At 41.3% G+C, this 20,653-nt stretch overlaps 1 protein-coding gene across 5 annotated transcripts in view; it reads left to right on the forward strand.

The window, feature by feature from the left end:
* tspan9a (tetraspanin 9a) overlaps positions 1–20,653 on the forward strand; it is a 176,660-nt gene that overhangs the window by 105,784 nt on the left and 50,223 nt on the right. For 3 of the 5 annotated variants that reach the window (XM_039614853.1, XM_031725985.2, XM_039614854.1), the window contains one exon: positions 3,090–3,169. In XM_039614853.1, the coding sequence (XP_039470787.1) occupies positions 3,107–3,169 (63 nt within the window). In that variant the 5' untranslated portion in view covers positions 3,090–3,106. Of the gene's footprint in view, positions 1–2,533; positions 3,170–20,653 lie in introns of all 5 variants that reach the window. The other 2 variants (XM_039614851.1, XM_039614852.1) reach the window with 1 other exon arrangement.

Raw genomic sequence — 20,653 nt, forward strand, 5'->3', positions numbered from 1 at the left:
GTAAGGCCCCAGGAGGGAAGAAGGGGTCATGTCTGATCCTCTAACGCACATGCGTGAGGGGAACATGAGTGTGGTACCTCCAGTTGCCAGGGTTAGTGAGGAGGATGCTCATTGTGAAACCTGCCCAAAACCTCATGTAACCTTAGAGGTCACGATGGCCTTCAGGATGGAAGTTGCACCTTATGGTGGGTGGGACTGACTCACAACTGGATTATAGATGGCAAACAGTTCTCCATTTCCAAACCACCTACAGCTGGTTAGGGAATATTTGCAGACAAAGTAAAAAACTACAGGCAATTATGGCAGCCTTTTAGCAGCCAAAGCGACCACTCTGAGGTTGTTTGTTGCAGTAACCAGCAGGAGCCCGCAACTCTGAGAAACCACTTCCACAAATAAACATTTTTCAGGTCCAATGGTTGTGACAGATCCAATATAAGTCTTGAGCAATGTGCGCATGCCATTATTGAGAAACTTCATTCCTTATTACCCCAGTGCTTAAATGTCAAACTGCTACATTGGTAATGATAGGATTAAAACTATAATTGGACGTTTATTTTCAATCTCTTTCCAATGTGATCCTGTTGTTACCAAAATTTAAGTGTTTTTTTTTCCAGAATTTTGATCCATCGTAATTATAATTGCTGTCGAAGCCATGAAGCCATAATTTGCATTAATTCTCTGTATTTATAAATGTGCTTCCTCAAGGCAGATAATTCCCCACCAGCAGTGAAGCAGCTGAAGGCAAGGATTACCTTGTGTTTGTCAACTGAGTATTCCCAGATTTAACTTTTAGACCACTGAGTTAAAACTCTCCCTCCATATGTCTGCAGGGTGACCCATTATCACCATTCTGCCGAGAGGCAACAATTACCAAACAATGTGCCCTCTGCTGCACGTTCATTTTGGAGAGAAAAAAAAGTTGATTCTTACAGCTGATAAGAAACATTAAACGGTTACATTAGCTGTTATGTTCAGAAGAGGACAAAAGTTCTCACATTCATATGAACAGACAGATAATTATCTTGTGCATATTGTTATTATCTTGTATTATTATAATTGTCAGTTACCATCCATTTACTGCAGAGAATCCTGAACTTTTAGCTGTGTGGAACACTTTCTAATCAAAGCTTTATAATGTCTTGTTAGCTTAGTGTGTGAGTCAGCAGGGCTCTTCTGTGTTTCACCCTGGCTTTGCATTGGAAACTGTTCACCATCTTAAAGCCCCCTTCCATGCTTGAGATGGTGCCATAATTCCAGAGCCTGGATGTTGCCAGTTAATTGGCGTCCCCTTACATGGATGTGAGGAGTGCAGTGATGAATAACAGAGTAAAAGTATGATCAAACTGTACCTCAGTACTGTCGCCACCACCCATGTGATATGCAATAATCACTCCAGTGGGGACTGGCTGCTATTTCAAGCTAGTTTTTCAGAAAGAAAAAAATATGATAAATAACCCACAGTCAGATTTAACTACAGTTTATTTATGGCAACATTAATGAATAAAGTTACAGATTAAAGCAGAATGAGAAGCTTCTCTGGCATGTGTGAAATCACAGGTGTCAGTGTCATCAGCATACTGATGCTCAAAGCTTTTCATATGCAAAAGAGACTGCCAGAAATTTCCACCTCACATCCCTTAACCCTGCTACTCCACAACTCCTTACTCATCTGCAATTATTTCGTGTGTGTGTGTGTGTGTTTGTGTGTGTGTGTGTGTGTGTGTGTGTGTGTGTGTGTGTGTGTGTGTGTGTGTGTGTGTGTGCCTCTTTTGTTGATGTTATCTATGGCCTCAATTCCCCTGATGGATATGAAACTGCTGAACATGTTTAGTCAAAGCAGCCACAGTGATGGGCTTAATAAAGACGCGGGGAGTGGAGAGGAGGAGCTGCGGTCTGGCTGCAGCTGCTGCATTGGTTGCCTGCTCAGCAGTGGGAAGGGACTGAATGAGCAGAGAGAGAGAGAGCAGGAGAAAGCAGGAGGGAGGGAGAGAGAATTGGGGGAGGAGGTGAGTGCTCTTGTTGGGAGATAGGGAATGCCCGTTAGTTGCGTCTGCCGATAATAGCACATCAGCCAGTGCACTCCTATTGGGAGAGCAGAGCACAGGCAGAGCAGAGGGACTGAGCTGCTGAGCAAAGAATGGTACACTAGAGTAGACAGGCACACTCAGAAAGAGAAAGAGCGATACTGGCACAATCAGAAAGAAACAGAGAGTGAGATAGACCCAGGGAAGAGAGAGCGCATCAGCACACATAGACAAGAGGAGGACTGAACAGGCGCGGGTCAGTGGAAAGAGGAGAGGAGGGACAGGAGGGAATCAAAGTTACCAGGTCAGCAAGAGAACGTGGAAGTGGAGCAGCTGAGACTCTCGGGGGGCTCACTCCTGCCGGAGCAGCCGGGCACAGCATTAAGAAGCACAGGAGGAGAGTGATATTACAGCAGAGGATAGAACAAGTAACTTCTTCACAGAAAGACAGTCCTGTCATAAGGCGAGGGTAATGCTCCTCACAGGAACCTTCTGCACTTCTACTTTAGGATTATCACAGCAAGAGAGCTTCACCAAGCAGACGACACTTAAACCTGCCAGAGGTGCCTGAGCAGTTCACTTCTACACAGGAGACCTTTTCATCCATCCGTGGGGTTTCAGGTGGATGTAGTGTTGCTGTGTGGATTTTATCCTTTATTGCTTCAGAGGGTGAAGCAGTGAAGATTTGGAGGGCAAGTTATTCTGTCCTGTCATCTCTGAGACTATGGTAGACTGTGTGTCAGAGAGCCCCTCATCAGCAGCTGCAGCCCTAGAGTATGGAGAAGTCCAGCAGTGAGGAGTCAGCCATTCACCGTAGCCCTTCTGTAGACAGCCGCGAATCCGATTTTGCTCAAGCCTCCACGTCTGGTCGCCCTTTCGGTGGCCGCGGCTTCACTGCCGGCGCTTTCTACGGCTCCACGGGGCCACGCAAAAACACGCAGCAGGGGCAGACTGGAGCTGCAGCTGACGCCAGCGCGGGAGACAAGACTAACAACAAGTACAGCTCACCCAAAGGCAGCAAATACATAGTCTTTTACCTGGATCTATCCTTTGTGTTCCTTTTAGAATTTAAGAAGTGCAACATGGCAAGAGGCTGCCTCTGCTGCTTGAAGTATATGATGTTCATCTTCAATCTCATCTTCTGGGTAAGTGGCTTTATATTTTCTTCCTGTTTTTTTCTCCTCTTACTTGATGTAATAGATACAAATGCTGAGCATCTTAAAAGATGATGCTGCCAAAGTAATTCTGGCTCGAGTGATTCACTACTCGTCATTAGCCATATCACATGCATGTGATAAGTTATTCAAAATGTTCATCAGGAGACATTACTTTCTGACAAAATGATGGCTGTCAGGGCAGTCATGCGTCTCTAATTACATCAGGGTGTTTATGCGTGTTACTCTGTGCATGTTGCTATTCCTGGATGTCATGACAGTGTCCGTGGCATTGCACCAGGTCTCCTTTTGTGTATTTTTTTTTTTCTTTCGGTTCGGGTGGGGGTTGGTGGAAAGAGGTCCTGGGGGTCAGTAAAGTCAGTCTTTCACATGGTCACATGATTTACAGTGAACATGAAGCTGCAATGCTGCTTTTGGTATGCAAGGGAAAGACTATATCCTCCTGCAGGGCATTTACACAGATGAGCTGCACAATAGTGGCATAGGGATTTTAGCTGAGTTGGTCAGCAATAGTCTAAATTGATCTGATGGATCGTCATTCCTCTTGACTTAAAGTATGATAAATTGTCAACAGAATTTATTCAGTTTAATAAAATAAATTCTATCGCATGCAATATCACTAGAATTGTAGTATTTAAAAGGAAGGAGTCGTGCATAGATTTCATCCAGAGAAACCTGGCCAGCATGTGGTGGTCTCCATAGTGTAACCAAGCATGGGCATTTATGGTAAAAGTGGGCATCCCTTGAATGTTTACAGACTGGATTATCGGGCTTACGGGTTATGAGGCCAAGCCTTTTGTGTGAATGCATTGAAGCATGAAGCGTAAAAACATCTCAACACTGGGGAATCAACTCAGGCCCACCATGTCATGTGGGTTGATAGCTCAGCTAACTGGGACAACAGAGTGGGCATTAACTAGAGGCCAGCTGTGAACGGGGCAGCATTAACAAATGTATACACAAACATGCACCACACAAGCTGAAATCTACATCACTGTCAAATATATATGTAGAAAAATGGACAGCTCAGACCTTTCTTCATCTTGAAGGCAGCACCTTCATCTTAGTCTGACATGGTGTGCAGGTCCATAGAGGCGGGTGCGATAGTGATTGGCAGCAGTATATAGACCCAACTAAATGATGTTAATATTTGTTTAAGGGATGATAGGGTCAAAAAAAGCTTAGTTGATGATGGAGTCATTATTGCAGACACTGACTTAGCCTTATGTGAGCACCCATTCTCAACTCAGTCAGTGTGTGTATTGACATCACCACTGTTAGAGTTAAGGATGGCATTTTAGAGCAGTTTCCCAAATTGATTTTTGGGTGCATGAGTGATCGATCAGCTGTTTTTCATTACAACATAATGCATGCTTTTCCATACTAAAAGCTTTATTGAAACAGATGGAGGGAGCTCATTTAATAGTGAATACTGTGTTTAATTAATTTCAAAAAATTAAACAAGCAAATTGTTGAAATTATAAATCGGCTAGGGAAACAAAATGCCATTTGAATTACTGCTCTTACTCTTTTACATCATGTTAATTAATGGCCAAACAAAGTTTATTACTTATTTATGATTAAATGTTACAATTTGGCACAAATTACAGGCTATTCAGGGCACTCGTTAGATGAAACTAAAGTCTGACATCTTCTTATATTACCAAAGAGGCTATACATAACTCATCCTTTAAAAGCAACTTTCCTGATCAACATATGTGTTTTTATGCAGATTTGTATAAGCCAATATCAGACATAAGAAGTCACATTAATAATAATGATTTTTGTGAATTTGCAGTACTTGTAAGTATTTCTTGGACCTTTTACTTGGATATTATATTTCAAAGCTGTATTTGACTTCACATTGACACAATGGCTATGTCAGCTGTATGTCAGTTCCAGCCTGCTCATCTCAAATGATAGATCAAAAGCTGCCTGAGTGCATGAGTAAAGGTCAGCTTAGCTGAGGCCATATCCACTCGGTCCTTATGCCCATCACAGGGGAAATGTATGAAACAAAAACATGTATGTTAATTTCCCAGGTTTTTTCCCTGCAAACAGGGAACCTCATTACTAATAATCAGCTCCTGCATTAACAAGTGGGTGAAAACTTGGCTTTTGATTTTAAGGCTTCTGGTCTTAGATTCATGTGAAACTTAGTCTGTTGACCTTGATGCATTATAACGACTGTAAAAGCATCCAGAAGCATTCTCTCTTCAGTGTGAGATTTGTGGAGCGTCCTCTTTGTGTGTGACCATAAGAATGTGTGTGTGTGTGTGTGTGTGTGTGTGTGTGTGTGTGTGTGTGTGTGTGTGTGTGTGTGTGTGTGAGAACTTCAGTGTGGAACTTTCTCAGCACAACTTACACCCTGCTGTGAAATAATTGAATTTTTACTCTGATAATGTTCACTTAATGAATGCCCACCATGCACATTCCAATCTATTGCTGCGGCAGATTGATACTCTTGTTTTCCTCCTACCACTCAATCATTTTAATAGGAGTTTAATCAGTGTCTCATGGGAGAAGGGTGTGAGTGAGGATGCAGCATGTGGCTGCAAGGTCTCAGTGTATCTCCACGTGACAGCTTACTTGACTGGTACTCCAGATTTTCAGGCCGCAGCGCACCAATTTGGAGGTTAGTGGAGCTGTAAATAAAAGGTTCACTTGTCACTGAAGGGTCAGAAAGGGGTGCCCGAGTACTCTGAAACGGAGGGCAAGGGTGAGAGGTATGATGTATCTCGAGACCCCTGGGACTGTGCCGCTCTGCATCTGACACTCCAGGAATCGTACGGTTACCGAAGCTGGTAGAGCGGCGTGCCTCTTAAGTTCTGACATCTCATCTCAGGACTGAAAGGGGAACTGCAAGCAGCGGTAACCTGACACCAGGTGCAGCGGGGGTCTCTTCTTTTTAATGGTGCATGAGCACATTTGCTGTGCACACACACATCCTTGGAAGTGCATTCACCAGCCACACACTAGTAACTTAAAACACAAGGTAAACAGTGACAGGCACTCCAGGCATCTCCATACATTCGCTCATCCTCAGGCCCCCCAGCAGTTGTTCACGACCATCTGGCTTCTCTTCCTTATAAAGGATTAGAAGAGTCTGAGCTGCAGGGGGGAGTTTCAGGCAGATTAACGCAGTATTGGGTTGTGCGGTTAAGTATCATGAGTGCAGTTTCTTCTACGCTAAAGCCAATATCATCAAAGCAAATGGGCATTGTGGTGTGACCATGTGTGACAAAGTCTGGGGTTTAGTTGGCAAGACGATCTGTTGTTCTCCAGCACACATGCTCTCAAGGTCTGTTTGACCATCCCGATAAGATGATTGACATTAAGCCCTATTGGTGTCAGCCTTGAGAACATATCAGTGTTTGTGTTCTTGCTCGGAGCAAGGATTTTAGCCTTAACTGTGCAATGTGTTCTCTGAACTCACAGTAAATGCTCTCAACTCTCCCTGAGGATTTATTCCAACAAATTACAACAGCATTGCTCTCAAGTTTATTCTAATTGTTTAAGATATAGTAGGTTGTACGCTAAATCTGAGGTCTGGCATTATCACACCATATCAAAAAGCAGAGCCTCATTTGATATTCATATTTAAAGGGAAAGTGTCAGTTCAGCAGTCTTGTCCTACAAGTACAAGAGGGGTTCTAGTATCAAAGCTACTCCTTTGTTAGCGGTGAGATGTGTTTAGCATTCATGAATTCTTGTGCTTACTTAGGGGATCGCTGCAGGATTTATAAACCATTTGGTCCAAAGCAACAGAAGATTCGTTTTCTTATCGATTTAATCACCGAATTTGACACTTAAGGTTTCAAATATGCGTGCGCTTTGATGCTACAAAGAGAAGCAGTATTGATGGACTCCAGGTGGTTTGTTAGAAGTGTGCATATAAGCGTACTGGCACGTCTTTATTTGGTTTTGTTGAACTCCATAAAAAACTCACACAAGCTGTCCCTTTGCTTACTCAGACTGGAACCCCCTGAGGTTTCAGTCTAAGGTGCTGAAGCAGTGTGCCTATTTTTCATTCTCCATATCGGCACATGAAAAGTTCAGTAATTTTTAATAGCTCGAGAGCTTGTGTTGTAAAAGACTTTTCGTTTTCTTCCTCTTTTTCACAAGTCGCACAGCTGAACTCCATCAGTCACTGCCAGGTGAAACAAGGATTTGGGCACAGGAAAACAGATGAGAGTTGAATGAAAAACTGTTTTTTGAATTGACAGTGGCTTTAAAGTGGCAGAAAGCTGTATCAATCTTGGCCAGTGTGTCTTTTGAAATCTTACACCTCCAAATATTAATTTTATATTGTATGTCGTTTTGCTTATCAATACAACCAATTACAAATTATTAATCTTATATATCAGGCATTCATATAACATGCTTGGATATCAACAGATGCGTCATGGCTAAAATGTGCAGCCTGCAAGCTGGGCTGTCAGTTTCCCTGTAGCATTTACATAAAGAACATCACATATGCATTTTAATTATTTGGAGTCTTGTAATTAGCATCCCCTGTAGATCCCTGGGCCTTGATTCACACTGGCTGACCTGCTTGGTAAATATCTCCATATGCCTGCCTTTGTCCAGCAGATCGTCTGGGGAGATCACTCTCATTTACACGTCTCTCTCTCACACAGGCTGTTTCGATTTCCCGGCCGTGTTGTGTAGAGCTGCTGAGCTCATTAGCTCTTGTTGCAGATCAACTGGGGAATGGAGCTACTGTGTTTCACTCTAGGGGGGCAAGGTAATAGAGCGGGAGATTTTGAGGTGCATTTTACGCTTGGATGCAGTCGGTAGGTATTGCCTTTCCAGGGGAATTGAGATTCTTAACCAATCACTCAATCACTTACTACTGTTGGTTGGTGATTATAACACAGAAGTAGCTAAAAAAAGGCAACATTTTATTACAAAGACTCAGCAACCTAATATAGGGAATGTGGAATAAACCTGCTCCACAAAACATGTAAATGCCATTCTTTTTATATGAAATACTCTTTCTTGTGGAGAGATTACATGTAATACTTGATGTTTGCTACTTGGCTGCAGGTGTAGTTTTAGTCCAGTTTTCAGTCTCAGCTGTTTGGCGCTGACTTGTAGTGACAGGTCAACATTGCAGAAACAAATGACAGAACAGTAACTGCTAGGCACACAAATTGCAGTTTACTGACTTCCACAATTGCTGGTACACACCATTTATCGTCTGTTCCCTCCATCATTCACATTAGTATCCTTCACAGATGCCGGAAGTGTAGAAAAAGAGCGTAGAGACTTTGTATCTACACTTAACCTGTCACAGCTAACCACTTGTTAATTTCAGGCAAGATAAAAACACAATCTCATTCCATCTCATTCCCATTTGTGTCACCAGTGAGTTAGTTGGTATAATATCTCATCAGGCTCAACTATGCAATCTCCATGAATTAAAAAAATGTATTTTTTCCTCCCTTTAGCACATTAAACACAGATATCATGCTCCCCGCAACACAGTCTGTAAGAGATATGAAGATAAAGAGTAGGACAGCAAGGGGACAAGAGGAGTGTCGTTAGTTCTGCATACATAGGCGAGGTCTTTTGTAATGACTATGTGCCACGTCGTGCACCTCGGGCAGTAGAGAAGATAGCACCCTTTTTGTGTAGTCAATAATGTGTTGATGTTACTGAACTGTGACACCGAAAATACCATAACAGGTCGTGTATTTGGGTTATTGATCAAACGGGTCTTGTCTTTTTTGTCTGCTTTATATTTTGAAAGCAGACAAAGCAAAGTATCTATTCACTGTGCATTGACAGTGAATGGGTACCATGAACAGCAATATCAACAAAAGCAAGCCTTTCCATTCAGTTTTGCAGCTTTGAATGATTTCACATTTCACATGCAAGTTAAGGCTCAGAGATTGTGTTATCAAGCAAACCGTTGTGAAAAACTGCATGAGTCAGATTAAATTTGTGCAGGAAAAAGCAAACAATCGTTGTAGCTTTTCAGCTTTTGAGCATTTTACATATCATATAGTGACAGTTTGTAACATCTGTGCACTCGCAGGGATTCAGTATAGAAACAAAACAATAAAACAGACTCTGAGCTCTGTTATTAGAGTTCGAGCTTCTGCCTTCGCTGTCTGTGCCAAATATCCCCTAATTTAAATTACCTTAATATCACTTTTGTTATACTTTTCAGACAGTGCGTAAAATCTTTTTCTTTGGACATTTTCATTCATTTTCAGTCCAGCGGTCATACCTGACCTTTTTGGTGTGGGGGCGGGATAAGCCACCCAACACTGGCCTGTGAATATTCAAGTGTAAAAAGGGATGTTGTGACTGCACAACAAACAATTTCGCAAACAAATTGGATCTTTAGGCCCTTTGTTATTGTACATGCCTGCATAGCATTTTGATTCCATACCAGCTGAAGACTTGGCATGTCTCTGCAGCGTTTCCTTTTAAAAAGGAAACTGGAAAAGTGGAGGACAAAAGAAAAAGTGGCAAGCCTTAAAAATTATCTACAGCAAACGTACAGTACGAGCAGGTTTTGTTCACATTATTAAGGAGGAACTCAGCTAAGGGGTACAACAGCAGAGGCCCGGTCATGGTTTGGGGCTGTGCGTCTTGTCAAAAGTGATTGAACTGTGAAACAGAAACGTGCTGTCAGATTTTGATCCATGATGCAGCACCTTCTGGACGTGTGTAATAAACAATGACATGACAATAATCTCAAACACACTGCCAATGCAGTAAAAGCAGGTAGAAAAATACAGTCTGAAGTGTGTTCAGAGTTTTCGAATGGTAAAAACTCTGTTTTTGCTTTTTATACTGTATTTATATTTATCTTTGCACATTTCAATAAATAACTACAACCATTTTCCCGTTTTCATAGTAAATTATGAAAGATGAGTGGTTGATGACTGCACAGCACTGTAGCTTGCTAGTCAAAATTGTCTGACATTTAAAGGCAAATTACAGTGAAACCAGTGTTTTTCACTTTCCCCCAGTAAACACACACGCGCGCACAAAGCTGTGTTAAGGAAGCCCATTTTGTTTGACTTCTGAGAGCAAATGAAATTTCTCAGAGATTACCTTTCTTATTTTGAATTAACAGACTGGGAAACGGGAACTAACTACAGCTCTATAAGCTCTGTGCAAACACAATGTGTGTACTGTGTTTTAAGTAGTTTGTTTTTCCGTGCAAAATTAGATTTCTCTGTGAAACGGTCGTGTTTAAATACGAGAAGTCTGACTAACATGTAGTTACGTCCAAGACATTCTGCAGTCTTCTGTGTCTTCATTCCAAGTTTCTCCAGAGATTATCACCAGTGCTCTGAAGATACGTCGATGACTGGCTCTAAAACCAATTTCCCCAGGGCTTCTACCTGAGTTGATTCAATAGGACTGACTTCTTTTCCCACCATGAATCCACTCAATCAACCCTCATAGATTCCTCGAGAGCTTGTTTCAACTCATCTATCTCCTCCCCATCTCTAAGCAACATTTAGAGACCCAAGACGCACCGTACAACTGCACCACAATGGCTTGAAAATATGAGCAGCAGATTGACTTTGAATGTGTGTATTTTAAATGTGTCATCTTGAATTTGGGTCAGGGACTCAGGGTTTCACTGCCTGAATGGTAATGAGCCCAGGACACAGCCCCAGCAGGGCTTTAACATGCAAAAAGGAACATACTCTTACTACTTTATTTATACAGCCGTGTCAAATGAGAGACAGATTTATACCTTAAACATTATTGTTTGTATCTGATTTATTTAGTCGAGCCACTGCAGATTACTGCTGTCCTATAACTCAACCGTAAAATGCAACATATTGCAGCTTCCTGGATAGAAATGCATCAGCACAAGAAGCACAGAGTCGCTAGACAGTTGTTTGTGAGTGCCTAACGTCTTCTTGTTATACTTTAATGGGGCAACTTTATGTGGTGTATAATGTAAAATTCAGGCCATCAGCCAAAGTATTAGACTGTTTGTTGTAATTTGAAATAGATGCCTATCTTGTTGTTTTCAGAGTGGAAATGAGATCTTCATCAGAGCAGGTTGTTGCAGTGCTCTCGTTATGTCTGATCCAATTTGAGCTCGACTCTTATTTGATGTGCGTGAGGTGTGCTCACAACACACTCTGATATTGTCCCAGTAGAGAAGATCCTTCACTCGTACAGTATCAAGATAGCTGACTGGCTGACAGTCTGTGTAAACGTAACGGAGATTATTGCTGTTCTTTCTGCTTGCAGATTCATATTCTTCCTTATCACGGCTGAGTTTATGGGTGCCCCCTTGACTTTGCCGGGTCTTATCACACGACTAAAGCAATTGGTTCCACTTGTTTATTTTACATCAATTTGCAATTACCAGCTCAAGACATGAAAGAGCGTTTGCTTTGTCTATCTGTTCTGTTTCAGAAGATATCAGGTTTGCATACGTGCTTAAGTCAGAATTCTGAAGCAGTTTGGTTGCCTGCAGCACGCAAAGTCTTGCATAAAAATGAAACATGAAAAACTAGCCTCGTTCCATCACTTTGCTGTTCTATCTGGGGCACAGAAGGATGTGTTAGATCTTACTTTCAGAGAGGACCTCGCAGTTTTATTGCATAGTAGAAATACAAAAGCCACATGATAGGGTTGTCAGTAATCCTACATATTCACCTGAAACTGCTTTTTTGTACAAGTATACCAATTTTCATCCAAGCAGTAATTTAACTGTCTTGAATAATGCGGCATCTTTATCCACTTTCTATTGTAGGAAATTGTTAATTAAAGATTCAGAAAACTTGGAAATAGAGGTATATAGACCCCCTCCCTCAGCATGTGCCATTTGCAATCTCTGTCAGTAGTCATTATTTCTGCACAGATGTCTCAGTGTCTCCTATTAAGCCACCCAAGCTTCAGTAATGGGTGACTTGGGATGATGCTGGAATACAAAAGAATGAGTCCAAGTGGAATTTCGTGTGGGCAGACTAAGGTTAGGTAAAAGAGTCTAATTTGAGAAGATCATTATGGGGTCATCGCCACCTTCAGTGAATGATCTCATTCATCCATATTGAGCCAGAGTAATTATTAACATAGACCCTTTGCCTGTGTGTGCACTCATTGGGTGCAGTGTGGTGAGACAAATCGCTCTCGCTGTGTTTTATCCAGTGATCATTTCAGTGAAGGATGCCGCACCGTGTTTGGGGTCAGCCCATTAATGCCCCTTCCATTTCATACACGTTACCTACTTCAGTGTTTGAATGTCAAGATTTAAGGTCTCTGTGATGACTGTGTTTTGATTTTGATCACAGTCCTCCTTGAACCCCATTCACAAGTGAGCTTGGACAGATGGGGTTAGCCAGATTTTTCTTCCACTCCCCTTCTGAGAGGACAGGCTGGCAGACTTAAAATGCTGTTCTTTTCCGGGATCGGAGGAAGCGATGCGTGAAGGCATGGAGAGATGGGAGGGACTTTTTTACAAGATCATGAGAGGTGAACATGTTGATGTTTGATGACAGCTCCCCGAGAGGTGACTCACCCGCTCAGATCTGGCTCGCTCGCTCCCTCTTTTTTCTTCTGGAGACAAACGCGAAAATCATTTGGTCTATTTTGGAAAAAAATAAGAACCTTGAGAATGATGTATTTTCTTTTAGTGATTTGACTGCATTTATTTGTTGCTTTACATGAAGTGTTGACCACTAGCTCACTAGCTTAGTGGGATGTATTTGTAATGCTTTGTCTGTCTCCCTGCTTCCCACTGGGATTTGCGAGACATGGCGGACCCAGATGATTGGCAGAGTCAAAAAGTAAAGAGAAGCGAGACATTTGAAAATAATCCAACTTAAACATGGCCTGAACCTGAAGCTTTGTGCAAAATAAACGTTCCAGCAGGTACTTGTAGTCGAAATGTTTCAGGTCAGGTTGCTGAACACTGCCTCACACATTGCAGACAGAAAATAAAATTGCGCTGCAGCAAAAATGCCAGCACAAACAACATTTTAAGTCATTATCTTTTTTGTAGTTTATGTATTGCATATAAACTTGCTGAAGTAATTGCTGTAAGTGAAATACCCAGTGGCTGTACTGTCTCAAAGCTGTAATATTTATCAGTGAGTTTTTGAAAAGAAATGGAAGAGAGATAAATAAGCATTAGATGACCAGATGAAAAGTGAATGCAGGTGTACCCGGAGAGCAGCAGTTAGACAGAGTGACTAAATAAGTAGAGCTGCTTTTTTTTCCTTTTGACAGTTTGCAACTCCCCAGCCTGATTAAGCTGTGCTAAGCATATCCAGCAGATTTTAGCTTCATTTTCTGCATTATTTATGTAAAGCGCATAGGCTGAAAATGTTTTAATGCTGCCTTGAGCTTGAGAGAAAAAACAGCCTAATCATACTGGAGTTCATTCATGCATTCAGTATGCACGCATCTCTGTATGTATCACTTTGTGTTCTTGAGTAAACACTGGCCAGACTGAGCCTGTAAATATCTGTATCCATGTGGCCGTGTTGTCATGTACAACATTCCTGGATCTACATTCTGTGTGAACAACTTAAGTAGCAAATGTAGATTTTGGTTGTGATGAAAGAAACGACTGATGAAGACAAGGACGGGGCGGCTCTCATTTCTCATATGAAGGCTGACATGTCTGTTTGCTGGCTTCTGTCAGTATTACAGAGAGCCCAGTAATTGGCCCATAAAAGCGCATCTCTGTTCAGCTGGAATGCATTTCTTCATCCTCACCCCCACCCACCCTCCACCCTAAACCACTGTTCTTTTTTGCGTTGAAGTGCTTACCTTGCAGAAGAGACGCATGGAGGAAAATATTGTCCCGCAGCGTGCTCTCACTTTGTTTCTGAGTCTTTCCGTTTCACAGAGAGACAAAGTGATTTCTTTGTAGTCGTGCCATTTTAATAGAAAAAAAATGTCTGGAAGCATTGTCTTGTGGTTCATTGTACCTGTGATGGATGAGAACAACAGGTAAATAACTCACGGAAGGCAAAATCGGAGGAAAGTATTTTTTATTAATTTTTAACATCTGAATTAAGAAGATTTTAGTCTGGATGAGACAAAAGAGTGTTGGGGCTGCAGTTGTGGTTGTAAATCCTCCTGAAAAGCAGTCACATTTCACGCTGGTCTACATCAAAATGGTTTCATTAGCATGGTTTAGCTGCTGATCTAATATCGTCTGAGTGCATTCTGGCTAACATATCTGGCTGTTTCTCATATTAACAATTGTGGGTGGCCAGCTTTATTGCCCATAGAGTTTCTTTGTAATCAGTTTCCTTTTTAATCCATGAAATAAGAATATGTTCGTTCAAAGACAAATTTATTTGCAGAGGATATGCTTTGGTACGAAAGAAAAGCAAAATATAAAAATACTTTAAAAGTTTAATGCATCAGTGATGTTTACTGAGAGATACAAACTGCAGCTATAAGGATCCGGAGTCTGCCTCAGATGCTGTTGGGTCCTGAGAGACTCCATGGTGAGCCCGGGACCATTGCTGTCGAGTAAAAGCACATTGCTGCAATTTTGTGTTTTCATTATGCATCCAGTTGACTTCTAGTGTTCTAAGAAGGCAGCCGGGGATACAAAACGTTAGTTCATATGTGTTCATGCATTTCTCACCCCAACTGAACGCGGCAGATGGCCCCGCCCCTCCCTGAGCCTGGTTCTGCTGCTTTTTCTTTTCCACTGTCGCCAAAGTGCTTGCCCATAGGTGGTCATTTGCTTGTTTTCTCTGTATGTATTATTGTAGGGCCTGCATCACAACATAAAGCGCCTTGAGGCAACTGTTGTTGTGATTTGCCGCTGTATAAATAAAAGTGAATTGAATTTGACTTAATCTACATTTAAACGCTGCCTATGCTGTTCCACTTACCAGCATGAAAAGGGCTCAGCAGCTAACGACGTTTTCACTGGCAGATTTCACCTCCCAGGGTGGCTGACTTTACATCTAACCGTTCATTATAGTCAGTCTGATGATATATGTCTCAGGTTTGAAAACCTCCCATTGTTTTTCTCATGTGTGATTGTCAGTGCAGCCCACCAAGCAAAGGCTTCTTTAGGAGGAATGAAGTAGGTGAAAAAGTAGTTGGCCTTTAAATTTGGACCTTTTCATGGTGCCGTGCATTTTTTTAATATCATTTAGACTTTTACCTCAATCTTGGCAGCCATGTTAGTTGTTCCATATAGGCATGGCGCTGTGATGGCATTACGCCGTGACAGCTCAGAGAAATAAGTCCCTTTCAGACATGCGCTCTTTTCCATTAATCTGTCAACATGTGAATATGTCAGCATCATTTATGAAGGACGACAGAATCACTTGTTGGTAAAAGTAATGATGGCTGTCTTACTTGCTCAGAACTAGTAACATTTATATATGACTTCCAACACACGTTTGAACTGCACACAGTCACAAAAGTGGACCGGCACACACGATATTACAAAAGATTACAGTTCCTGTAATCTGTTTTCTGCACTTGCCTCATGCTTCTAAAGGGTTTTCAGCTCATTAATTGTTTTAGAGAATGTGTTAAAAAAGAGCATTGGCACCTCTTATGCTATTGGCATGAGGCACCTGCTGTCAGGCTTTGTCTCTTCCTCCCTTGGTGCCCAAACTCATCTCACTCCTTAAAGAGGAAGCAATTTTTTCATTAAAAACAAAATTCTATATAATAAGCTGGCATCTTTCTGCACACAAAACAAAGTCTAATATTGGGGGTTTGTCCCATTTTAGTACAACCCTTGTTCCCTAACCATCACAGAGAGGTACAAAGACACAATTTGCATCCCTTTAATTTCTGGGCTTTGACAAAACATTAACAATAGCTTAAACCTAGTTTGATGCTTCCATCTGTTAGAAGTACGTCCTCTGAGATTATTACTGAGCTGCTGCATCATACAGCATCTTCAAAGTCCAACAGTTGCATACATTTACATTTATGGCATACCAGGTAACTTCATTAAACACATTAGAATGGCTGTGACATGGGGACAGGTTTGATCAGGATGTAACATCAAATGACACTGTACAGTTTTCTTCACTTCAAACAGAACTGTCAACAAGTCTCAAGTTTGAAGTTAGGGTAAAATCACTGGTGTAAAGGGTCCATGCACAGCATGCAATTATCCATGCATCCATTTGCTACCGCTTATCCTTTTCAGGGTCGCGGGGGGCACTGGAGCCTATCCCAGCTGTCTTAGGGCGAGAGGCAGGGTACGCCCTGGACAGGTCGCCACTCTGTCGCAGGGCTAACACATAGACAGAATCAACCATTCGCACTTGCATTCACACTAGAGCTGGGCGATATAAGATTTTTTCATATCACGATATGTTTTTCTCATTTCAGGCGATAACGATATATATCACGATATAAGCCAAATAACTAAGATTTAAAAGTAAGATTTAAATGTGCCGTTGCTCACAAGTAAAATGTGAAATAATTAGCAGCTTGTTTTGATTTAAATATTTATTTCCCATAATAAGTTCAACAGGGTAGATGTACTTAAGGAACATGAGACTTCAGTTTCAGATAAATAAAGGCAAATATTGCAAACTACACAAAAGGCAGCCGCTAAAGCGTTTAAGTTTCAAAACAGAAAAAACAAAACAGACCACTAAATTGTCAATTTCACTTAGAAACAAAATATTAATTCTAAAAATAAGTCTTAGTTTGTTTTACAGAAGAACAGACAAAATTGACTAACTTTTGTCAATATCAAATAAACTGAGAACTAAAAGGAAATTCTCAATCTCTCCTTGTTGTATAGCTTAGCTTTTCAAACAGTTTTAACAGTGACTTTAGTCTGACAAAAGCCGAATGACTGAATCAGCGCTTTCAGTCAGAGATTGAGCATGCACCGCTTTATTGTATTTCAGACTTGCTTTCGACACAATTTACAGTGCGGCGCTACTCTGTTTTTTGTCAGACTTGAAATAGCGAAATACCTTCACACCACGGAACTTCTGTGGCCCTTCCGTTCGACAAGCTCTCCGGCATTGGAACCATCATCGGTTTTTTCTTTGGTAACCTTCGCTCACGCTCTCGGTTGATTTTTCTCTAGTCGGCACACTCACTTCCTTCATTACAAGGACTGCACGGCTGCAAAAACAAATACACATGTGCGCCTTGGCGCTTGTGCTGTACGTAACAAGTCACGTGACGTGACTCTGCGGCTGTGATTGGTTCGGCTCTGCGCTACTTAATTTGGATTGGCTGTTCTTTTTTTTTTTTTAAGAGAACAAGAGAGATGAGGCCTATCGCAATAGTTAAATTTTTCTATCGAGAAAAAGTTATTTCGCAATACATATCGTTATCGTTCTATCGCCCAGCTCTAATTCACACCTATGGGCAATTTAGTGTTTCCAACTAACCTAACCCCACTAAGTGCATGTCTTTGGACTGTGGGAAGAAGCCCGAGTACCTGGAGAGTGAGGCAACAGTGCTAACCACCGTGCTGCCTCGCAGTCTTGCAAATTATGCTATTATTGAAAATTAAAATGCATGTCATGTTCAGGTCTCAATGTTTCTGCAGAAACAGGAGTACTAAAGTAACTTAAGCTCCTCGGGAGGAACACAGGAACAAATTGTTTGTTCCTGTGTTTCAGGAAATACTGAAAATATCAGAAAAGGAAACATTTAGCATGAGGCTCAAATATTGCCACAGAAACAATATAATTAGCAGACCTCAGTTTGAAATGGCTTCTGGAAAGAGCGATAAGTCACAACAGCACGGATCAGCTTCCGCTCTATCTTCCGCCTCATTTATTCCTGTCTAAATGAGATAGGCCTACTATCTGCTGGCAGACATCCATTGGTAACACAGTGACAATACAACGGGCTCTTTAGAAGCATCACCTATGTGAAGTGCAGCAGACTTGTCACTCTACGGTTATCTAGCCTAAACTCCCGGGATGCAGGACAATTAGAGGACAAAACAGACAGGCGATGGCCACAACACAGGCATGTCAATACAGGCGGGGGCCACAGAGCGAATGATGTGAGTGGGCACGTCAGGTGCTTCCAGGGTTCGACAGGTGCATATAGGCAGACAGACTTTCTCCTGAAAATGTCCTTGTCACTTTTGTGATCACAGGGGAAGCGCATAAGATGGAGGGATGTTTATTGCCGTTGCTTTTCAGTGAGAAGTGCTCGGTAAATGCTTATTGAATCGGGATCCGTCTGAGGTGGCCTACTTGAGAGACGCCCTGCACGGCACTTGTTTAAATGCGTGTGTAATCTAGAGACATTCCTTGGTAAACAAGCCCACTGTGAGGAGGGTTATTTGCATGCTAAAGCAGAAGAAAAGGAGGAGCAAGGAAGGAGGAGTGAGACACCTGTTGCAACAGTGGCTAGTGAATGTCTATGATACACTTTGATTTATGAAGGAAAGCAGTCTGGCTCAATCCCTTTGCTCTTCTCCTGAGATTTGAGTGTTTTTTCATTGACTTTCAAAGGACTTTTTGCTGCGTTTCCATTGAGTGAACAGAGAAAGCTGAGTAGCTAATGAGTAAAGGTATAAATGAAGACAAAATGTGCATCTTGTGTAATAGATCTGTACTTTTACACCACTTTAAAATATTTTCATTCTCAATTCAGCCTCTTGAATTTTATGCAATTATGTAAACTAATCTTGACAAAATACATTCATGTAGCCTCGTGGAAAGGTTAGTTTAAAAGTCACTTTGTAGCTGTGGCTTCAAGTTGAAGTGCTTAAAAATCTGTCAAATTCTCCTGGGATGCAAGTGGGTGGTTGAGTTTTAATAGCACGAAGAGCAAACTGGTATTTTCTATGCACTCCTGTGTGCACTGTACTTAGGTTATCAGCTTCAGTGACCGCATGCTGTAGCAGGACCGGGCTCAGCAGTACCGGCAAATCTGATTTTATCCAGATCTGCACAATCTTCCTACTGCAGGCTGTTGCATTTACAATGAAAATGAAGAGCGAGGGAGGTCAAGGCGATAGAATAAACAATTTTAGGTAGAGAATTTCATTATGTGTAGACCAAAGAAAATGGTTTGCTGAGAGATTTGTTTCTTCAAATAACTATTGCCTGCAGCTGCAGATGGGATATTTTAGTTTCCCTACTGCATTGATTAGCATGGAGGAGAATGTTCTTTGCTATCAGGGAACTGCTTTGTTCTTGGTTTCTTTACTCGCCCTGCTCGGTAGGCCTGCTGCTTAAGCCTAGAGAGTGTGTTGGTTTACATGTTTTGTGGCTTGTGCTGTGTTTGTCCTCCTTCCTTTTTTTGTTAGCTCAGCAGTGTTTCCCTCATCACAACAGTTTTTCCATAATGTCAGTTTCTTTGCAGTGTTATGTTGTATATCGTTTAACAAAGCTCTGTAGATTAAATATCTGGTTCCTAATATCCTTGAAAGTTTTTAGATCTGTTTCTGTTAGGTGTTAAAATGTAAAGAATATGATACACATGAAACAAAGACACAAATGTGGACACCTATCAACCCGCTCACATGCTGTACATGCAGTAGGCACAGTTAAGAGACTCAATTGATGAATAACCTACGAGTTTAATAATGGTAAAAACATTCTAACTGAATGCTGCCCGTGCAGTTTGTGTAACTTGCATATTAGCTCAACTTTCTCCAAATGCATCTGGACAATCAAAAAGTCAAGCAGCTGAAATATTTCCATGTAAATATTGTAACTTACTATAATACTTGATTGATGGGAGCCAAATTACTGTAGCACAGACCCCCCCAGTGGAGGATTTGTAATTATTTGATGATTCTTCGACATTTCATCTAGCGTCAGAATTGTAATTTGTTCTTTATAACCTGAGATTAATTTGAACTTTCTAATTTGGTTGAACCTGTTTTGAGTGCTGCTGTGGACTGATTCAAAGTGTGTCTTTGTAATGCAACGTGCTGTGTGTCAGACAGGACAATGATGGTGTTAGGACTCTACTTTTGGGAATGAGAATAGTGATATTATTCCATTAATACTTGTTACCCCATTATTTTTAAAGGGTTACATTAAGATGCAATACATTTATATTGTCCAGTGTTGAAATATATTTATAAAAAAATACTCAATTTCCCTCTGGGATTAATAAAGTCTCTCTGATTCTGAAATAAATATATAAATAAATATTAGTTGGAAATTATCAAGCAAGCCATCATTATATATAACTGTGGTGTTAATATGTAACTCTGTTCAAACCACTTCGACTTGTTCGTCATCACAACTTGAACTCACATAGAATTTAGCTAAATTTGACTCATATGTTGTTTAGACCAATTTACATTACATTACCATATTCTATCAAGCGCACCGGATTATAAGACGCATTAAGCGAAACAAAACGTGACTGATAATCTTGAGTTTGAAATCTACTTCGTAAGCATGTCTCTTAACAGGTGCCATTTTGGGGTAAGACCAAAAATAAAATTTTGAGGAGAGGTTTGGTGAGTTTGAGCGTCCCTCAGTACTCTGGGAGACTAATCCTGCAAAACTTATA

This window comes from Oreochromis aureus, linkage group 7 (genome assembly GCF_013358895.1).
Source record: "Oreochromis aureus strain Israel breed Guangdong linkage group 7, ZZ_aureus, whole genome shotgun sequence".
Classification (NCBI taxonomy): Eukaryota; Metazoa; Chordata; class Actinopteri; order Cichliformes; family Cichlidae; genus Oreochromis; species Oreochromis aureus.